Source organism: Phaethon aethereus (genome assembly GCF_964289735.1).
Source record: "Phaethon aethereus genome assembly, chromosome: 5".
Lineage (NCBI taxonomy): Eukaryota > Metazoa > Chordata > Aves > Phaethontiformes > Phaethontidae > Phaethon > Phaethon aethereus.
Genome location: NC_138579.1, coordinates 65,054,407 through 65,076,449, shown reverse-complemented (window position 1 = coordinate 65,076,449; position 22,043 = coordinate 65,054,407). Strand labels below are relative to the sequence as shown.

At 37.2% G+C, this 22,043-nt stretch overlaps 1 protein-coding gene across 1 annotated transcript in view; it reads left to right on the top strand.

Moving 5' to 3' along the window:
• The window catches only part of METTL15 (methyltransferase 15, mitochondrial 12S rRNA N4-cytidine), a gene marked incomplete at both ends in the record, with an annotated part of 96,572 nt that overhangs the window by 56,947 nt on the left and 17,582 nt on the right, over nt 1-22,043 (top strand). The window contains one exon of the mRNA XM_082000193.1: nt 8,132-8,155. Within this exon, the coding sequence (XP_081856319.1) occupies nt 8,132-8,155 (24 nt within the window). The remainder of the gene's footprint in view (nt 1-8,131; nt 8,156-22,043) is intronic.

Sequence of the window (22,043 nt, the reverse complement as noted above, 5' to 3'; positions counted from 1 at the left end):
TCCCCAGTTTTCCTCTTGCTTGCGAAGAAAGCATTCATTCCACATCCCAGTGCTCACATTAGCAGACTCAAATTAGACTTTCAGACCCTGAGGGCCTGAACTTGTGTAGGGAGTGTGTTGCTCTGAAAAGAATTGCAAGACACTTAGGGTTGCCACTTAGAAATGGAACAGCTAGACTTCACCTACCTAAGAAAATTACATCTTAGAAAATTAGGGTATAGTAGAGACTTCCATCCACACAAGCAATTACAGAGGAAAAACATGATACAGAAAAATGAATTTTATGTTAAACTTATCAATCAAGATCTTCCTTCATTGGCTGAGTACTTAATCTGTCTTTGGAGTCTAGCCACTTGACTACTTCATCTGAATCTGAAGTTAACCTTGCTCAGTTTTCTTTAAACTTGATGTTTCAATTTGTTGTTGCAAGTTTTTTGTCCTTTCTGTATGAACCATGAAAACAGTGCAATGAGAGAGGGTGCTACTGAGTCTTCATTTCTTCACCAAGTTCTGATCTACCTGTTTGCATTATAAGGAATTGCTCATTATTCTTTGTGCCTGAGTACTGGCATTCAGAGTGGTAAAGAAGAAAAAAGTAACTTTCTCTGTTTTTCCTCATGTTTCTTAATTTTAAAAACACTTTGCATGCTGTAGATACTGTCTTTCATTTATTTTTCTCTTTAAAGTCTTCTGAAGATGCAGTACTAAAACTTTATCAATTCTATACTTGGGAAAATAATTACCGTATAATCATTTATTGAAGATTGTAATGTTATTTTTGCTCAGAGCATGACATATAGACCAAAATAGAAACTAAAACATTGAAACATGGAATAGGTTGCCTGGACAGACATGGATTTAAATTCATTGTTAATTTTAGAAGCAATCCTTTAAAACTCTTCAAGTTAACTTTTTATGCCCCCATCTCCTTAAATCTGTTTCCTCCCCAGAGAGGAAGCAAGAGATCGGTATATTACCCTTTCTATTTGGTACTTTCTTGCCTGCATCGTACTTACAGTTGGGTCACACATTTTTCTCCCTCTCTTTGTGTACTGTTAGAAGCTGTTACATAAAAGTTGTAAAGAATTTTTGGGGATTATGACCTTGAAAAAAAACTTGAGCAAACTGCTGGAATTGAGCATATGAACTTCCATGGGCTAATGATGGTCATGCTCTATTCTGAAGATGTGGGCAATACTTCATTTTCTTTATATATTGTCAGTACTCTGATACTTGTGAGTATAGGAAAGTGTGTTTTTGTATTTCATCGTAAAAATAGGGCCTCTAAAATATATATGCAAGGTTTTGTACCTCTCTATTCTGTTTTACTTTTAAAATTAGAATACATTTATAATTACATGTCTGCGTTGATAGCAAGACTGTGATGATGTATTGAAAACTTGCTCAATATGTTCTTCGAAGGGTATTTTATTTACTTGAAAAAATTATTAGAAACATCAGGGTAATTCTTGATGCAGGATGTACTTTGTAAAATATAAGAACTTTTGTCTTAAAGCTAACGTGATAAAATAATACAGTGGAATGTTGATGCCTTCTTAACAAAATGAATATTTTTTTTCTCCTATTTGGGGAAAATTCTTAGATTTAAAATTTTAAAAAATAAAACAAAATTAAAATTATTCCTACGTATTGTAAGTACTAAAAATTAAGAACTTTAAAAGCAAAGTGAAAGTCTCAAAAATGATAGATGACATTTTTTATTTCTTTTTGAAAATTATGTGATTGGCACCTCTGATGTTAGCTTACATTTAAAGTTCCATTAAAGAGAAAGGAAATGATAGGAGGAATGCCTCCCATCCATAAAAACGGTACTATAGTTGCTAATTATAGTTAAAAGTGATTATACATCTGATATGACCCACTATCCGAAGTGAAAGAACTTATATTTGTGGTAGAAGGCTAAGCATGTACCATGTGGAAAAGTTGGAAATGTCTGAGGGTTGTCCACTGAATCTTACAACCCCCTATAGACACTACTGGGAAGGTTTTCTTATTTAATATATTCAAAATAAGTCTGCCTTATTTTGAAGAAGTTTATGTGCTGAGCAGAAGATGCACTAGTTGCATAAAGTCTTTGCTTGAATTGAGTAAGGTGGAGCACCTTGGTGAGGGAATGTCTCTTAGTTCGGCATGTTGCTGTGTCAACTTTTATACTGCTTATTTTGGTTTATCGTCTGATTTGTGGAGTCATCTAGATTTTTAACATATGCTTTTATTTTGGATTGAGTGTTTGCCTTGCGCTAATGAATCAAGGATTGTCCCAGGTTGCTACACACTTTCTTTAGCTTTTCTTGGAAAGTACCCAGGGAGAGTTGAAAGAATTGACTGAAATTGCCGAACTCTGAGTCTTGAGTCACGTGGTGTTTGCAAGAAGTGGAAGTGTGGCTTCCTTGCTGGGCTACATCAGATGATGGCAAGGCAGCATCACGCGATGGCATAAAAGATGTAAGTAACTGGGCAGCAGAAGGATGTGCACCGTGTAGAGCTGCTCACTCAGAACTTCGTAAGGAGGGAAGCCATCAAGGCTACGGGGACCAACGCCTTTCCTGCCCATGTACTGCTCTAGAGCTCTTTCCTCTGCCCTCTTCGATGGTAATTGTTTAATGGTTTTAAGCAAATGAAGAATTTGGCATGTTGTTCATAGTGATGGGGTATTTTGCCACTTCCATCCTATAAAAGAAAGGTTTTAAACTTGTATTTCCCCAGTGGAAAGACAAGAGAGAGAAATCTCAATGCAGCGTGAGGTTAGAGATACTGATAAAAATGAGGACATAGCCAAGCCAGCAAATGTGCATTGCTTCTCCATTGCCCCCAGCAAGCTCAGTCTTAGATGGTCCTATTGCCACTCAGGCTGTTTGTTCTTCATAAAAACCTGTGGCTGAAACACTTGTTCCCTCTTGAGATGAATTTCCTGTTGCCACCCTAGATAAGTGCACCAGCTGGTATTAGGGAGAGGGGGAAAAAAGCTAAAGCAAAACACACAGAACTACGTCTGTGTTTTTGAACAGCGCTGTGTTTAAAATGTGGTGATTCTGCAGTGTCAGAATTAGAAAGTTACTTTCGCTGCAATTTAAATGGATATGGCAAGTAAAAAAGTCACCTTTATTGAAAGGATGAAAAGCTGCCCTATCTTTACAAAAGAAATTTAAGTGTTCGTGGTCCATTGTACTTTGAAAGGGCAGTTGTTGCTTTTTGTTCTTTTTTTCTTTTTAGTGTTTGCTGCTACTCACTGGAGGGAAAAACCTACTGGAAAATTAGGGCTGTTTTGCAGCTGAAAAAAAACATGCCTGCAATATATAAATAGGGTGTAATTTACTATTTAAAAGGTACTTGTAGATAGTTTTTGCTCCCAGTACCTTTCTTGCATTCAGGATCAAGTACTGAAAATGGAGTAGACAACTCAGCAATGAAAATGTTGAAGTATATGTAGTGAGCTATTTTTTTGCCACACCTTGGGTATTCATGTTAATCAATATGTAAGAATTTCTTTTGGCAGGTTTTTTCCCCTGTTACTTTTTTTTCTTCAGATTGGTGCTGTCCTCATGCTTTTTCTTTTTGAAAGAATAGGTGTTAAATGCTAACATTGTTATAATTCTTAATTATTATTTAGTATCATCTGAATTACTATTCAAATGATCACATATGCTGAGTCTAAAACTTGGTTTCTTACACTTTATAACAAAAGATTGGTAAACTCTACAGGGGCTACAGACAAACTGGATTTATTTTGGCTGCATGTGTTCCTGGAGCAACATCTTGAGCTTTTTTTTTTTAACTGTGAACAAAAGTTTTTGTGTATATTTGCAGACATGCAGAGCATGGTACAAATGTTTAGAATACTTGGCTCACGTTCTGATCTCTGAAATGGAAGTAATGCCTGTTCTCCCAGGAATACTTAAACAGGGTGGTCAAGACAGAAATGATTGGAGATGAACAAGGCTTGCTGTTCAGGCGAAAGAGATTTATTAGTGACTACATGAACAGCTGACAAGCTCTGCCCAAGCTGCCTGCTAAAGGGAAGAGGGGGAAGCACCATTTCAGGGGAGTTTCTGCTCAAAAGCACCAGCCTCCTTACTCCGTTTGGGTGGCACCATGGACCCCTGACCCGTGTGAGGAGTAATGGCAGGAAAAATCCTTTTTACTTCCAGTTCAGAGTCTGCTTGGGGAAGATCAATCCTCCCACCCCCTCCCCCAGCTTAAGCCCTTTGTAAGCCACAACTCTGCAATTAGGAAATGGCAGTTTTCAGAGGTTTGTAATCTGACCAAAGGAGGATGGCCCGATGAGGCAGGCTTTGAAAAGCACATCTCCAGAGACAAATCTCAGGGCGAGGCTTAGAGAACCTGCAGTCTCCTCTTTAGCAATATTGGGGAGAACGTACATTTTGTACCCAAGTGACGGGGTAGAGAGTTTATTTGATGGACGGCTTTTACCTCCTTCTGAATCCTCGTCACAGCTGCATCTCACACTGTCATCACACTTCAAGTTCCAGCTCCAGAACTGGGAGCTGCTGGATGTGCTCAATTAAATGATCATAAAATTTTCGGCAAAACAGCATATTTCTTCTAACCTCATTTTTCAACCCGATGTGATCTCTTTTGTGAAAGTCCCTCAGCATTTCAGCTATCCTGAAATGGAAAATGTTATCACTTATGGTTATATTTTGACAAGATTGTATGGTCAGGCTTAAGATTTAGAAACAAAAAGCTTAGTAACGTTTAATGCTAGAATTTGATCAGGATGGTGTAGGCTTATCTATGTGGGACCCCAGATAACAGTTTGGGGAACCTGCTGTCAGATCAGTCTTTCTGTCTCTAGCCTCGTGTGATACCTTAACAGCATTGTCCATTCCCTTCCCTGTGGACGCAACCATAGTTTGCACAGCTGAACGTCTGTTTGTGCATTGGCAAGATTCAAGTATTAAGCTCCATAGTTTTGTCCGTCATCTGAGTGGCTGCAACACTGGACCTATAAACTGTTAGTTACACAAGCATGTCCCATGGTCTGCATCTTTTACAAAATTAAATGTGAAGAGAGTATTTTGTTAAATAGTTGCTCTCAAGAAGGAATGGAAAGGCAAGGGAAAGCCACTTGCTACTTAATGTGTTTATTAAAGAGGGAATCAAAGATCTATCATAATGCGGATTTTTACAGCTTGAATTTTACTAGACTCTCTTTTGGCTAAGGGTACTATAAATGTTTAAAAATGTCACTTTCACTTGATATTGCTTACTCTGGTTTTGGCCATACAATTTGAAAAATGAAAGAGAAATAATATATGCCTTGTTTTGTTCTCTCAAATCCAAGAAAGAGGATATTATGAGGTAGAAAATACTATTTTTATGCCATCACCTTTGTTAACATTTTATTAGACATAAATCATGTAGTTTCGGGTTGCATAGTGACAATATGGTTCACCATGTATTCTATTTTTGTAACTTTATTTAAAACTGACATGTAACTTGCTGTACCTGAAACCCCGAGTGAGCCAGTTATTGGAGTGTAACAAAGTTTTGACGTCAGAACTGCTATTTATTCCACTGGCAACCATTAGCGATACATTACCCCTTGGCACTCGTGTTTTTGGAAATATGGTTAAATTTTTATGACCGGTTCTGGCCAATTAGGATTCTTTCTCAATATAGAAATAAGGGAAGAGATCTTTTTTACAACTTACTAAACGTAGCTTTCCAAAAACACCAGCATAAAAATATGAATTATTGCACTGAGAGTTCCCAAAACATGCCATTGAGCCACACCTCAAATTGCCTGCTTGCTGGACACGTGTATTTGAGAGGCAGGGGTTAAGCTAGGCTGCCTTTGTCAAAGGCGTGAGCCTGTATTAGAATTTAATGTAATTACAGCTGAGTCATGCTCGCAGGTCAGTCTGGGCGCTTCGGTAGGATGTAGAAAGCGTCTGGAGACTTAAGGTAGAGAGAACTGGGGAGATACAGGCGGTGTGGAGGAAAATCGGAGGGAGGTGGGCTTGGCAAAAACAAATGTCCTGTAGAGAAATTTCAGTAGAGGTTTCTGTTGCCGGCTTTTTCCCCCAAAATTTCAACTTCAGCAACACCTAGGCTTCAGAGCGTTTGCATGCAGTACACTGAGTGTGGTGGAACAGCTGCGTCAGAGGGTGCTGTAGGATCTGATAGTGATCCTGGCTCTTGGTTGAGGGTCCCTGTCTGTGTTCTGGCAATAAGAAATGCCATCGTGTACACACAGAACCTACAACAGACAGCTTCCCTTCTGTGTCGTTCTCAGTGATTTTCTCCTGGGGGCTTGGTAATGTGCACTGTGTATTCGTGCATGAAGTTGGAGCTGCCTGTCTGCAAAAGTTACAAAACACTTGTTTGTACGTGGTGTTTTACCAGTGTGCTATAGATTTGCGTTGAAGGGGATGCTCTTTATCTAAGAAGATTTTCTTTCCATTCCTGCATTTATTAATGATCTTGTGTTCTTTATATCAGTAGTGGAAGTATTGTCAGCTTTTGTCGTAGGTTGTTTCCTGCACAAGTGCTTCTCTTGAAGTCTCTGATCTCTATAACAGGGCAACTTTAATATATTGCATAAATGGCCATGGTTGCAAACTCAAGTTCCTTAACTTTAGGAGCCCCATCCTAATGTTCCAAGTAAATAGAAGCTGCTTGATCTTACAGTATCGGGCATCTGCATTTATGTGTAATATAGTTATAATATGGTTTTCATGTAATTCCAGGTGAACAACCATCTCCTGGGCAGCCATGAGGAGGAAGAGTTTTGGATATTCTGCTTCTAGTTCTTGTATTTGCCACGTGTGGAATCTTTGACAGCCCTCACTGCTATCTCCTGTAATTTGGGTGTGTGTTCTGGGTACTGCAGAATCTGACAGCAGACACAGCATGTCAGAGGTGTTAGTGACCTTATGAAGTTAACGGAGACAAACATTTTCTTCTTGCTGGGTGGCGACTGAGAAAATTGTTGAAATGTACTGGGCAGAAAAATATAGTTGTGAGGACTGACAAAGAAGGAGTTTGTTTGCCCAAGGGACTGAATGGAAAGACTGCCTTAGAGATGACGGGATTTGGGAACCATTAAAACAAAAAGGAGAAAATCTGTGCTTGATTCTGGAAGAGAAGACAAACTGAATGAGATGTTCCCAGTTTCTCTGGGAAAAGCAAATAGGCCATTAAAGAAGGAGAAAGGATTTTATTGCCTAAGCAACTGTATGAAGGAGACATCAAGTCTTCCAGAAAGTGAGAGTGGCCTTGTTGGTTGCCTCTGTGTGCACATTTTATTTGCATCTGTCTGAATGTTCGCTCTGAACTGTGTACATGCTGCCATGACATATGAGAGCCCACACTTCGAGGTCTGAAACATCAAAACCCACTGTCATTTTCCTCTGTGATCCTTTCAATATTTTTTTAAAAGATATTTTATAGTTGACAGGTCACTTGTTTATGCTTTCGTGCTTCATAAGGGAGATCATTAACAGTTTTCTCTTCATTGGAATATGCAGATTTTGAAGCTATTTGTTAGCCAGATATTTCTGTACAGAAGCCTAACTGTGAATGTGAGTACAAGATTGACTAATTTTGAAAGATGAAAAACTACTTTAAATCCCAAATTTAAGTATTACACTCTAATGTTAATACAGCTTTTAAATTACAATGAGATATTTTCCTGCCCTTTCCTGAGTGCTAATAATTTACAGATATCTGGGCAATACATGGAACAGTCATTTTTTGAAATCTGAATAGTGATTGTGGACTTTTGCTTGCTACTGCACATGCAAGATTCAGGGAAAAGATCATCTGCTGGAGAACTTCCTGTGAAAAAAGGAAATTAGAGTAACATTTTGAAAAGTTCTGAAGTAACTGTTCAAAATGAATTCATATTTAGGCTGTTACAACCTGCAAAATTCAGGTAGCTGCAGTGTGGATATCCCTGGTACACAGTTTTTACTTAATCCTGAGATAAGGTTCTTGAATGAAGACATTTTCAGTGCAGGAACTGCCCTTATGTACAATATATAATTGTGTAAGGCCCAAAACAGTAATTTCCTTGCTCAGATGTTGTTATAATACAGGCAGTAGTTGCACAGTTTCACTGTAGCTGTAATTCCTTTTTTCTCAGCATTCCCTTCCGAAAAAACATCAGGTACGTTTAGCTAGCTTTTTAAATGAATCTTGAGAATATCCATCTCCTTCAATATGCTACATTAACCTTTATAACTAAATATCTGTAATTCAGACGCAGTATATTCTTCTTATTGTCACAGGAATGAGCAAAGTGTGTAACAGAAGAACAGTGATGGCCCACAAATTAATTTCAGAGGGTTTTAATTTTTTTAACATCCACCGTTTCATCAGGAACTGGATTAAACTAGAGATGCAAAGTACACAAGCGATTGTTTATTTAAAGGCCAGTTGGTGATGGATTGTAATGGAAAGCTTTTTGTGAAGAACTGAGTCATATCTACAACTCAGTGTTTCAGCCTTCTGACTTCAATTGCAGTTTGGGAAAACTGTGATGTAAGTATAATAGGCTTCAGAGGGTGCTGCTCGTTTGTGCAGAATTGTGACATTTTAGTAATTTCATATCACTTAAATAGGATTGTAATGAACATGAATATATTTAATTTGATCTCTCTCTGTATTGGTGTAGTGGAAAAGAAACACAGCTCATAACTATTTGGATTATACATTGATAAATGAGAAATAATAGCAAGCAATAAGTATCCTAAGAAAAGACAAGACTGCTTTCCCCTAGAAAATAGGAAAAGCTTTTTAAGTGATTCTTTCTGTGGTGAGCACCCATTCATTGTTCAGGGAGCATGGAAATTATAATGTCTCGAGAATACCAATAGGATTGCATTGATTCTTTGGGGAGCAGCAATATGGAAGAGAGCAGGAAATTCAGGAACATGAGGACAACTGACAAAATATAGCAATCGAAGGATAAAAAGCAAGTCTAAAGACAAGAACTATATGCAAGATTTGCTGAGAAAAACGGAGAGTCAGAAAAATACCAAAAGGCCAAGTAAGTTGAATAATTCATGATTGAAGGGGATAGGACATTTTTAAGAGGAATGGCATGAGTCAGAGGTGAAATTAATGCAAGAGATATAAATGTGGAACGTGACAGGCAAAAATGGCAAAGTACAATTTAAATATTGATTGACCATTCAACACAGTAGTTAAAGTTTTTGGGGAAGTCAAGGATAGCCAAGCAGCGGCCTTGGAGGAGTCCTCAAGGTATGTTTTCAGGGTATCTAGTTCTAGGTGGAAATACTGAGTGAAAGACGGATTCGTTTTTTTTTTATTTAGAGGCTAAATCTGTTTGCATGATTGTGCGTTTTTATGTCACTTCAGTTTTCGCTCTACAGCAAAAGTGTATGTGCCATCTCTTACAGTTGCCATGGGAAGCAGTGTGGCTTCACACCTCGCTGTCCACTTCAGCATGAAATCGATCAGTAAAAAAAGCTTCTAAACGTACGTTGGTCCCTTCAGACTCAGCTTTTCTGTGCAGTCTGGAGTCTCCTGGAAATTACCCACCTTTTTTTTTTCTTTTTGGTAACATCTGTGTTCAACTTTGAGCTGAAATTTTCAGTTTCTTGTTTGAAATGGGCAATAGTTGCCTATGTCTGATTACACTAGAGATTTTCTTACTTGTGTTACATTTCCTGTCATATTTGGCCAGCCAAGATTCTCTGAAAAAAATCCTATGCACTTTTCATGCACATGGGAAAGGAAACAAGGATGATTTCAGTCCTGTGGGTAGTGACTTATGGTTCTCAGGAAGCAGTCTTGCAATATGTATTATAACACACAAAAAAAGAAATGTGGGTTCTTTATGTTATACTCTTTTAAAAAAGAATACAGATAATAATCTACATGCTTCTTGTAATTTTTCTAAGGAGGTTTTTACATATGTTTTATATAAACGGCAGTTTATTAGGGGGATGAAGGATACTTTGGCATTCGTGATACTAAGGAAGGAGAGTCAAAGATGACACTTGCAGACTCAAGCAGGAAGTTTTCTATATATCCAAAATCTAGCTTATCAATGCAGAATGCCACCTTACTAATAACGAGGGAAAAGGCTAGGAACTATAATCTCTACCTTTCAGAAATCATACTTGCGAGGCTGGTTACTGATAGGAGATGAGGGCATGAAGGGGGCTATTCTGCCTATATTTCTAGCACAAAGGAATAAATCTGTGATAAAAGAAAGAACTCCCGATGCAGTCTTAGAAGTATCAGAAAATAAGACAGGAGAGAAAATGGAATGATATAGACAAAAATTTGATCAGTCTCTTTTTCTAAGACGTGAAATCAGATGTTACCAACTTTAAATTTAAACGGCAGATTTCCTGAGCAAACGTAGGAATGAAACAACTTCATCCCTGAATGATTTCTAAAAAGAAATTCAAAGAAAATAAATTGTGGATGTTAGAAACATGGGTTTTAAACAATGTCAAGAAATTACCTCATTGATTTTTCTTGATCTAAAGCAAAATCAAATATAATTATGGAATTCCTAAACAGTGTTTTCCTTTCCTGTTCTGAGAAACCTTCATAAGTAAGAGGAATTACATAAATAATCCGTCTTAGTGATTTTGCGTGGTTTATACATAAAGAATTTCTCCTAATGTCTAGTTCAGAGCTGCTTTGCTGCCACTTTAGCCAAGTACTCCTTGACTTGCTCTCGCTTGGCATGCAGAATGACTGAATACTGATGTCTTTTTAATGATTTCTTATACAGATAAGCATCCTGATCCTCTCCAGCCTTCTTCTATCCAGAAAGAAAAACAAAACAAAGCACAACATTCAGTGTTTCTGTATGAGTCATGTTTTCTAACCATTGTTTCTGTTGGTCCCTGGATCTCTTTCAGGTTGTTGACAACTTTTTTTTTTAAACACTGTCTGTAAAACTTGGCCCAGTACTTCAGGTGAGACCTAATTAGTTCTGTGTCACATGGAATAATTGACTCTTGATTTTGTTTATCAGACTTTTGCTAATTATGCTGTGAAAATATTTGCCTTTTTTCTTAAGAGCATCATCTTCTAATGTAGGGTACTTCGTTGAACAATGTAGTTCTCCAATTTTTGTGTGGTGTTTTTGGTTTTGGGTTTTTTTTTTTCTTGCCATCCATAGTTTTTCAGCTCAGAGCCATCTCAAACTATAAAAAAAAATATTACTGTTCCATCAGGATAGAAAAGAATGACTTGTACCAGGCCCAGGATTGGTGCCTGAAAAAAATCCTTTTGGGTTACCATCCAGTTTGGCTACAGGCTGTTTATGATTGCTGGTTTGATGCTTTTTAAGCTACAAAAATTTCCACCATAACTTCCTAGTTTGCTGTGATGTTATGTTGAACAGTCAAGGTCTAGCACTAACTGTGCTCTATACTCACTACCCACAATCCACAACATTTGGGGGCGGGGGGGAAGAGGAGAAAGAGAAATTATTTCTCTTAACCAAAATATGGGCTTCATGTGACTTGCTTGCAAAATTCATACGTAGACTTTTTTTTTTTGTCCTTATATATTTGTTCTTCAGTAGCCTCAAAAGAGAGGTGGTCAATGTTCAAGAGTGTCAGTGTTTAAGAGGCATTTGGATAATGCCCTTAATTACATGCTTTAACTTTTGGCCAGCCCTGAAGAGGTCAGGCAGTTGGACTCAGGTGATCATAGTAGGTCCCTTCCAACTGAAAGTTATTCTATTCTATTTTTCCAATCTTATATTTTCAAGGTGTTTTGTACAGTCAGCCAGGTACTGCCTGGAAACATAAGCCTATATGATGATGGAATCCTTCACCTGAATTCCCAGATCCATAGTTATAAGCCATGCCTGTATTAGCCATGATGCAACAGGAGTGGTGGTGCTTTTGACCTGACAGCTGTACTTTGTTTTGCAATTTTTGCTGTGGAATACTCTTATCCTTAGAACTGAATGTCCCTTAGTGCTTAGAGCACATTAAACACTCATCTTCATATTTAGATTCTTTGGGCAGGAATTTGGATTATGTGCACTGAAGCATTCTGGTATAAACCAAAGTGCAGTAAGGGAGGGTGATCGGAAGGCTCACTTCTATCCTATCTAAAATACTAGTGTATCACTGCGGTACACATATGCTTCTGACAAGGGGTCTTGGAGTTACAGCTTCACAGCTATAACAGAGACCTGGTTCAGGTCCTCAGGATCATCAGCAGAAATCTTCTCACTTCAGAAAACTGTTTGTCTATCACAAAAATTTATCAGTTAATATAGTGTGAAGAAGACAAAAAAAAAAAAAATATATATATATATAAAAAAAGACATGCCAGACTCTTACTGTGCAGAATGTCATTCTACTGTTCACTTTAGACAAGACCTTATAGAATCATAGAACAGTTTGGGTTGGAATGGACATTTACAGGTCATCTAGTCCAACCCCCCTGCAGTGACCAGGGACATCTTCAACTAGAGCAGGTTGCTCAGAGCCCCGTCCAACCTGACCTGGAATGTTTCCAGGGATGGGGCATCTACCACCTCTCTGGGCAACCTGTGCCAGTAGTTCACCACCCTCATTGTGAAACATTTCTTCCTTATATCCAGTCTAAACGTACCCTCTTTTAGTTTAAAACCGTTACCCCTTGTCCTATCGCTACAGGCCCTGCTAAAAAGTCTGTCCTCATCTTTCTTATAGGCCCCTTTAAGTCCTGGCAGGCTGCAATCAGGTCTCCCTGGAGCTTTCTCTTCTCCAGGCTGAACAACCCCAACTCTCTCACCTGTCCTCATAGGAGAGGTGTTCCAGCCCTCTGATTGCGTTTGTGGCCCGCTCCAACATGTCCATGTCTTTCCTGTGCCAAGGAAAAGCCCTTAGTAGTGTTTGTCAGTGGTACCACAAAGAGGTGGTATCAGATAAACAAGAAGTAAAGATAAATGGTGAAGAATGTATTTTGAGAAGACCTCAAAATATTTTTGACATGATTTAATCCATTCCCTGAACTAATTTGCTCAGCTCCTCCTTTGTAAGAAGAATGATGCAAATTAACTGTAACAATATAATATATGAACATGTCTTTTATCCCCATCTTTTATGAGATGATCTCTGATCATCTTTTCAGCAGATAACATCTTCCATAACGTTTTATTCATTAATTTCTGTATCAGATAACTCACTGGTTTTATGGACAAAAGCAGCATGATGTCAGAACTGCTCTGCATGGAGAAATTGGTCCAAATGCATGAATGTTGAGCGCTCATCCTCACAGAGGAAGTTCTTTGGACAATAGTTTCTGGATTCTTTTGTAAGACAGAACAATAGCTCTTGGATCACTTGAGGATTACTTTTATAAATCAAACTGGGCTATATGCTTTGTAACAAATCTAATAACCATACTGTGAATATAACACAAAAGTCATTGGTATTGCAGGAGGTATATGGTGGGGATGGAATTTGCTGTGCCAAGTTCATGGCAGTGTTTTGTGGAGTAAAACCAGAGGTATACTTATCCTAAGGTTAATGAGTTCTGCTGGATGGTTCTATTGAATTCAGTTCAATTTTATTTGATATTTTGATATTGGAAACTGTGTCCTTTAGGTTTGTTTTATAGAAATTTTTCAAATGAAGTTATACTTAAGTGTTATGGTATGCCACCATATCTAGAGTATACTCTAGATAATACATTTCACTGCTGAAATGAAATAGCAGGGTATTTCTTTAGTATTTTCCACGAGAGATTTGAAACATTGCCAGAGCACGTTGTAGGAACACCAGTGGAGCCATCTAGTGTCTTTTGAGGAATGTAACAGATAACCCATGGTTTTGCCATGGCAAAGAGAAAATAAACCAGTATGTTTTTCACTTGAAGTGCTGGTATTTGTATTTATGTTGATGTCAATAGTCCAGCTCGTGAAAAGGAACACAAATATATTTGTATAGTAACAAAAATGAGACTTTCTTCCAGTGAGGATTATTCCACTCAGTGATGAATTGTTTCTGCTGAAAGCGTATTATAACAAATGAAGAGCAATGAAACTCCATTTACTGACACTTCCAACGAGAAACTGTATCGTAACTGAAAAATCAGTTATTTTGAGGATGTGCAAAAACACCAAGCTGTAAACTAGCTTCTGTTTACAGTGTGAGACTTAAATTTTTCATGTCATCAGGTAATGATGAGCGATTATTTTATATCCTGCCAAGAATCCACCATCAAAAACTGTGAGTCTTATATTAATACCCTGATATGGAAAATGAACCTGCCTGAAGTAAATATGTAAATGATTCAGGACTAATTGTTTCACTTTCTCTGGCACAACACAACCAAGGATTAATGTTCCAGAGGTGTGTCCAACTACACTTGTTTTGTAATTGAACTAAATACACTGTTGCTTTATCTTAATTTCAAGTTTATCTTTATAATTCTGGAAAAAAATTAAAAACAGGATTAGTGAGCTATAGTGTTCTTGAAGACTTAAATAATTTAAAACCCTTTACCCAACTCTATGAATAATTTCCATTAGAGCTTTTCACCTGCCTGAAGGGCTGCCATATAGCTGGAGTCCTTTGGAGTTTCAGGGACACAAGTTAAAAGGCAGGAAATTCCAATTAGATGTTGAGGGGGGGCAAATTGCCACAGGGGTGGTGCTACTGGAACAGGGTGCCTGGAGAGCTTGTGGAATCTCTGTCTTTGGAGGTGTTCAAAGCTCAGCTGGACCTGGCCTTGAGCAACCCCATGTAATTAGACCTGCGTTGAGCAAGGGGTTGGACTAGAAGACCTTTTGACAAATTATTGTCTGATTCTGTGGTTCTCAGGTAAAAAGATGACACCCCAAAAAAAAATTCTCTGTACCGGTCTGAACATTTATGGATCAAATGGATTCTTGCATAATTCCAATTTTGGAGAACATCGGTTTAAATAAATACTTAAGTAGACTGTACTTGTCTTCTGAAGCCTGCCAAGATCATGTTACTGTGTATTTTCTAGCATCTAAAAGGATGTTCATCTTCATGTGCAAGTTACCAGTAATTATTCTACTTACAAGATCTTAACCTCTGATAAAGCTGGTAATACAAAAGAAAGTACTAGTCTAACTGAGGAATCAGCTGCTATGCCAAACAGATGGAAAACTGCTCATAAACATAAAGAAATACAGCCTAGAAAGTACCAAGCCATGGAGCAGAACATTAAAATGTTCTTTTCAGATAAGCCAATTCTCCTTTATTCTGCTTGGAAAGAAATAGAGCTGAAATACTGCTGGAGTAAGTTGGTTTTGGTTTGGGGTTTTTTTGTGTTTTAGTTTGTTTTTTTGGTGGGTTTTTTTTCTTTTAGTATTGCAGCACTCTCCTTTTATTATTAAGTTAATGCCGTTAGACTATATTATCGCTCTCTATGGAAAAACAGATACTGAACTTTTCCTTCAGTAATGATCAACAGTTGTTGACCTTGGAATCCTAATCATCCTTTTGTAGCAGCGAAAGGGCTTGGGAGTTGCTTTCTCTCCTCCTGAATTTAAAAAAGCTAAAAAACATTTCATCTGAGAGCAGTGTCTTTTTCGAGTTTGCTATCAGGAAATAGAAGTTTCCAGTCAATACCATTGTTAGATTTGATTCAAAAATCCACAGCAATCGCTTTGGGAAAAATTAAGAAGCCTTTTCAGTGCCAATGTTGTATTTATGCGTACAGTTTAGGTTTTTCTAAAAATACAATGAATCATTTATATACCTAAGGGGTATGTTATTCCAAGGTTGGAGTTTGTTTATACACATGTAAAAAGTGTCACGTGTATATGTCTTGATAAGTTTAAGTAAACATTTTCGGGGTGAACTTTACAATGGAGAATTACCATAGCTGTTCAAATATAAACATGCTGTAAGAGACTTCTAGATCATTGAATCCAATTGCCTGGTATTACAAGCCGCTGCATAATTTAATCTCCTTCACTATGCTCTATCTTAAAAGTAATTAGGAGTTCTATATGCAGTGCTCCAGCTATTCCAGAGTCTAATTTTTCATTATATGAAATGTTCTTTAAATTTCCGGTTAAAGTAGTTACCTAATTTAATTTTAGTTGAATAAAATTAACTAATAGTTGATTAATATCTCTTAGCTCTTTTCTCTCCCTGGCATTTAAAATACTCAGTGCAGAATATTAACATCTATTCTTGGCCTTCTTCTTTGTATGCAAAACAAGTCTGGATTTTTTTTTTATACTTTCATCTCATAATAATAGCTCTCATTTCTTCTAGTCATCCAACTAGAACTTCTCTGTGCAAGTTCCACTTTGGGTTGCTCTCTTTTAGGTAAGGCTCCAGTAATGGCATACAGCACTCCGGATGAAGTCTTACTGCTAATACTTTTCTATTCCTAATGAAAAATCTTCTGACTTGAACATCCTATTTTGTTTCCCTTTTTATGGCTGTGTTCACACTACTGTTTACTGTTCATTTTATGGTCAAATAAAACGTCATGTTCCTTTTCCTCATGGTTATGCCCAGATGATGAGCTTCCAAATCATGCAAGGGTTTTTTTCTGGCACTTCAATACATGATCTCACATGTGATGCTGTTCAACTCATCACATTTCAGTCATTTCTTTACGAGCTTTGCAATCCTTTACTGGGGTAGTTGGAACAAATTTAACTAGATTGACATTGACTCTTCCAGGTTAATAGAAACTTGACTACAAACACTTTTTTCTTACGGGTTTTTAAAGACTCTGTTTCATGATAGTTTCGATGGATTTATACAACAGCTTCTGTTCTGATGGCCTGGTGGTAACATTTGTATACTTCCACATTATTTGTTCTATGTGGTACCTTTTTAACTCAAGCCGTTCATTTTGGCTGCTTGCAAAAATCAGGTTGTGTTGATTATGTAACTGTTTAGTTACCCTTTACACTTGGCGGAGGTGACTCACTTTTTTTTTTTACCTCCGGATGTTGTCTTGTTTCACAAGTAGGGCATTTTTTTTTTTCTTTTAATGAATCTCAATTGGATATATTTTCCCAGTAGAGGGAAACAGAGCGTTAATTTAAAAATGCGTGTGTACTTTCAGGACCTAATATAATTCAATTAAATATTCTCTTATTTCTCCAAATACTTACAACTTCAGACTTCATGTTGTCATCTGCAGTGGCAGGTAACTAGACTGTGCATGTACTCTCTCTACATAAAAAGATATAAGTGGTTGAAATTAGAGTATTTCACCAAAAACATTAATTATTATTTCCTATATTTAGTTAAAAGATAAATTGTGCAATTTCTGGATGCTCATTGTATAGGAGGGAAGTGTGTTTGAATGCAGCATCTCCGGACTTGTATGAAGTAAAAGTGTCAATACATGAAACGCTGATTGTGAGAAAAGATTGTCATTAGTGAAATGCAGCTAAATTTGCCAGATTTTATTACAAGACATTTCGTAAATGAGATAACAGAATTATAACTTAAGATAGACTTGCCTGTAAGATTCTACATAGCAACAAGATGTTAATGGTTCCTGAATAAACTAGTTTTATTTTTATGGTTGAGTTCTGAAATCTAAATTTTTACATTAGAAAAAAGATCAAGGTCACTGGGACAGTGAATTACTGCGAAATTGTGTTTTAAGACAGCATTTTAGCGTTGTTAATATTCCATTCTTTTGTAGAACTTCAGTAGTTTTTCTGAATTTAATGTTTACCAGTGTAACTAAAAATCTGTTATCTTAGGGGATGTAACTAACTTTTCAGATGTAGTATTTGAAAACCCTGATTTTCTTAAGGTTTTGATTTGACAAACTAGTAAAATACTCCCTTTTAAATATGCATATAAACCTTATAATCTTTAATAGGCTTAAGTATCAGATTTTCTTTCCCAGAATGGGTTGCAATGCTATGAGAAGCAAATATAGATTTAATTTTAATCTTAAGTGCTTTGTAATTTGGAACAATTTTTCAGAGTTCGTAATTTCAGAAGTAATAAGTATGGTTTCACAAGGTAAAGTAATCATTTTGTGTAAAGAGTGGGTAGTAGAAGCAAAGAAGTCTTCTGGTGTAGGTTTTTCTGCCTAGCTATAAGGGTCACACTCATGTCATTTCAAAGCAATGAGCTCACCAGTGAAGTACCACAAGGATATGTGGTACTATTTATTCAGAAATTATCTAAATAAGACAGTCAATTGGTGGCATAATTGCTGGTGATTATTGATTAGGCTACCTTACCTAATACGGCAAAAATGAAGACTTATCTTGAAGAACTGCAAAACCTTATGAGGCAGGCAGGTGAAAAGACATAGAGTTAAGTGTAAAGTGACGTGTGGCAAAAAACTTGTTAGGTTTACTTATGTAGTGATAGGCTATGAGCTGACCGGTCAGTAATGAAATACTGGGCTTTTAATGTGTAGTTCTATGAAAACTTAAATGCTTCGTGTTCACTGGTGGTTAGAAAAGCATGCTAAAAACTGATAGGAAAGGGATAGAAGAACAGAATAGTGAACGTTAGCCTATCATTTAAACCCATGATATGATTGCAGTCTTAATTTTATGCACAGTTCTTGTTCCCTTGTCTCAAAAAGGGTAAGACCTGGTACCAGCAAAGATATAGAAGAGCAAAGCTCTGTGGCTTCTGTCACTTCCAGCTGAATGATGCCCCTGCTTCACTTCTGCCCTTATTTGCATTCCTCTTGTGTTCTGCTTCTCATCTTTTTCCTGCCCACAATCAGGAGCACATAGCTGGGAGATGTGACACTGTCCAAGGATGGGCAGACAGTTTAACGTGTAAAGTGGGAGTCAGTTAGGAATGTAGCTATGCTCTTATATGAGATACCTTCGACAAGTATGACAGAAGGGAAGAAAAAGTTCCTTGTTTCATTTATAATAAATTCTTGATGCTAGGTTTATTCACCCTTACTGTTCTAAGGCTTAACTACCATGTCAAACAAAGAAATAGTTTGTTAAAGGAAATAATAATCCTGTAGGGTCTTATTAGGCCACTCCAGTACTGTCAGCTGCTGAATAATTAAGAAAAGAAAAAAATGCTGCTGTGGCTCAGATTGTTTTTCCATTTATTATGTCATAGTATTGCCACTGAGTCTCAAGGTCTAGACTCGTATTTTGTTAACAAGGCAAAGGCTATGCAAATATATTCCAAGTATCAGTAGCAGCAGGTCTGTCAAAGCAACAATTATGCACAATCTTGAGCAGGCTCTCTCCATGAATAGAGCACTTCAGCGTGCCAGAATTTATGATGTGGAAAAGTATTGTGGAAATTTGCTTTGTTAGCTAAAGAAAATCTAACAGTAGTTTAATTTATTATTCAGTTCTGCAGTGAGGAAAAAGAGATGCCCTTTACATGCTGTATGTCTGTGATTTCATAACAGTCTGACAAAATGCAAATCAAATTGTAATAGGAGTCATTTTAAAACAATTGAATGTGTGGGTTGTAGGTAGGAGTAGCCTTTTATCAGTTCATTGTGTGTTGCTTTTTAAATCATCGATGTACTTTCTGTTAACTTCAAGTTCATGTTTTATATGCAGATAAATGTGTCAATAAACAAAATCTTTTATTCAGCTAATGAATGAATACTTTTGGAAATTATGAACAGATTATTATGTGTTTCTGAAATGATGAGTTTAGAGGAGAAAAAACTGAACACTGTAATGATTTAACTTTCTTTGTGAGAAAAATAATACACTTGATCTGAGATTCTGTTACGTGTAAAAAATTCCTTCTTATTGGAAAAAATTAAATTATTCCTTCTTATTAATATCCATGTTATGCAGAGAATAGTTAAGTACTGATTCAGGTAAAGTAGAAACATATTTAGGCAGCACAGACCAAAGTGTTGCAGGGAGGGCAAGCAGTTAGTAGAAAAAGTACACTTTTTCTGTTCATTTAACATGCAGGAGAGACAAGTTGCCTTTTGAAACAGTAATGTTTCATATATGGTATTTTGGTCTTTATACATAGCTGATCACAACTGGTCAGTAATTGATCCGTAAATCTAATTGAATGATGAATCCGTTTTTGTGCCTTGTTCCCAGTCTGAAACCCTGAATATAATTTCAGATTCCTCTGAGATTGGGCGTAAACACTGGGGGAAAAAGATGATGTGATCTGCTCATTCTGTGCATGTTGATAAAACGTATCTGCAATGATTGTTGCTATGGATTTTGGTATTCTTATATTCATAGGCTGAAAGATATTTCTACAGAGCTGTTAAGTTTCTGATGTCAATTTTTACTTTTCAGCTTGCTGATGTATATCCAGAATTTCTTTCTGTATTCTACAGAGTTTTGATGACTGAATTAAACAGAACTTTTTCTTCATTCCAAGGCCAGTTAGATGTAGCAACATTTCTTTCGAGTTCAGTGAAGCACCGTTGTGTCTGTAATGAAAGTATGAACTTCGATGTGGGTTGGTCGGAAATGGAGAGGAGATTTTTATAAAGATATCTTTTAAGATGCTAGTAGAGAAAGAATAAGGAAATAATGCATAAGATTTATCAACTCTTAAGGAAAATTGCTTTACTACCTTTTCTTACAGTGCAAAATATCTTAGAAGTAGAACTTGAATAATGAGATGAACATTCAGTCCAAAAAAGTGATTGTGCAAACTGTCAGCGGAAATGCTACAAGACCATCAAAACTTTTTTCAGTAATTGTTAAAGTGATAGTAGTTATTAGGAGATCTGAAATAACAGGCAGTTTTATTGATGCATGTAATATATACATACTGGATCTGATGGGACAGTGTGGTTTCATTTGCTGTGGAAATTAGGATGACATCATATCGCATATTTTACATATATTATGTAATAAAGGTGGCATGCATAACAACATTATGTATTTTATAACAGAGGTTTTAACTCCGGCTAGCTGTAAATTGCATAAAATAAACAATTTGCTCTTATTACTGAGCAAAACTTTGTGTTATTTAGGGAACTTAAAAATGCATTTTCTCAAATTTTGGTGAGGCATATAATTTTGAAATTTGCTTCAGTAATCACTGGTCTTATTCTTTCAGTCTTCTACCTGCCCAGAAAGAAATGACCTCCTTAATCAGAGAGGAACATTGCTCATGAGGAACTTAAATTTTCATATTTGTTTTTGATGGGGTTGAACATACCTGCTATGAAAGATGTCTAATATGGGAAGGTTTCTGATGTAGTCTATGGAAATGATCTTTGATATCTGTGGTTTTGATTAAATAATTACATCTTTTCCCTTAATTGGAACAGTGTTGATAGTTCCTTCAATTTAGAACAGTAGTTTTCACGAAAATTGTGTTTGCACTAGTGGACGGAATAGTGGAATGCATACTTCATATAAAAGTAAAAATGAACATTAAAATAATGAGCAATCTGTTTTGAGGCACCCTGAAATTTCTTACAGGTGTGCTTGAGAGGCTGTTAGAAACAGTTTTGGGTGCTTGGAGTCAATGAGACACAAGGAGCAAACGACAGCATCGTTTTATGGAATCTGTAGTGGACTAAGGAGAGGAAATTTTGCTGGAAGCTACAGGATATCACAGAATCACAGAATCATTAAGGTTGGAAAGGACGTTTAACATCAAGTTCAACCATCAACCCAACACCACCATGCCCAAAAAGCCATGTCCCAAAGTGCCATGTCCACATGTTTTTTAAACACTCCCAGAGATGGCGACTCCACCACCTCCCTGGGCAGCCTGTTCCAATGCCTGACCACCCTCTCAGTGAAGAAATTTTTCCTAATATCCAGTCTAAACCTCCCCTGGTGCAACTTGAGGCCATTTCCTCTCGTCCTATCACTAGTTACTTGGGAGAAGAGACCGACACCCTCGTCACCACAACCCCCTTTCAGGTAGTTGTAGAGAGTGATGAGGGCTCCCCTCAGCCTCCTCTTCGCCAGACTGAACAACCCCAGTTCCCTCAGCTATTCCTCGTGAGACTTGTGCTCCAGACCCCTCACAAGCTTCCTTGCCCTGCTTTGGAACCACTTGAGCACCTCAACGTTCTTCTTATAGTGAGGGGCCCAAAACTGAATGCAGTATTTGAGGTGCGGCCTCACCAGGGCTGAGTACAGGGGCACGATC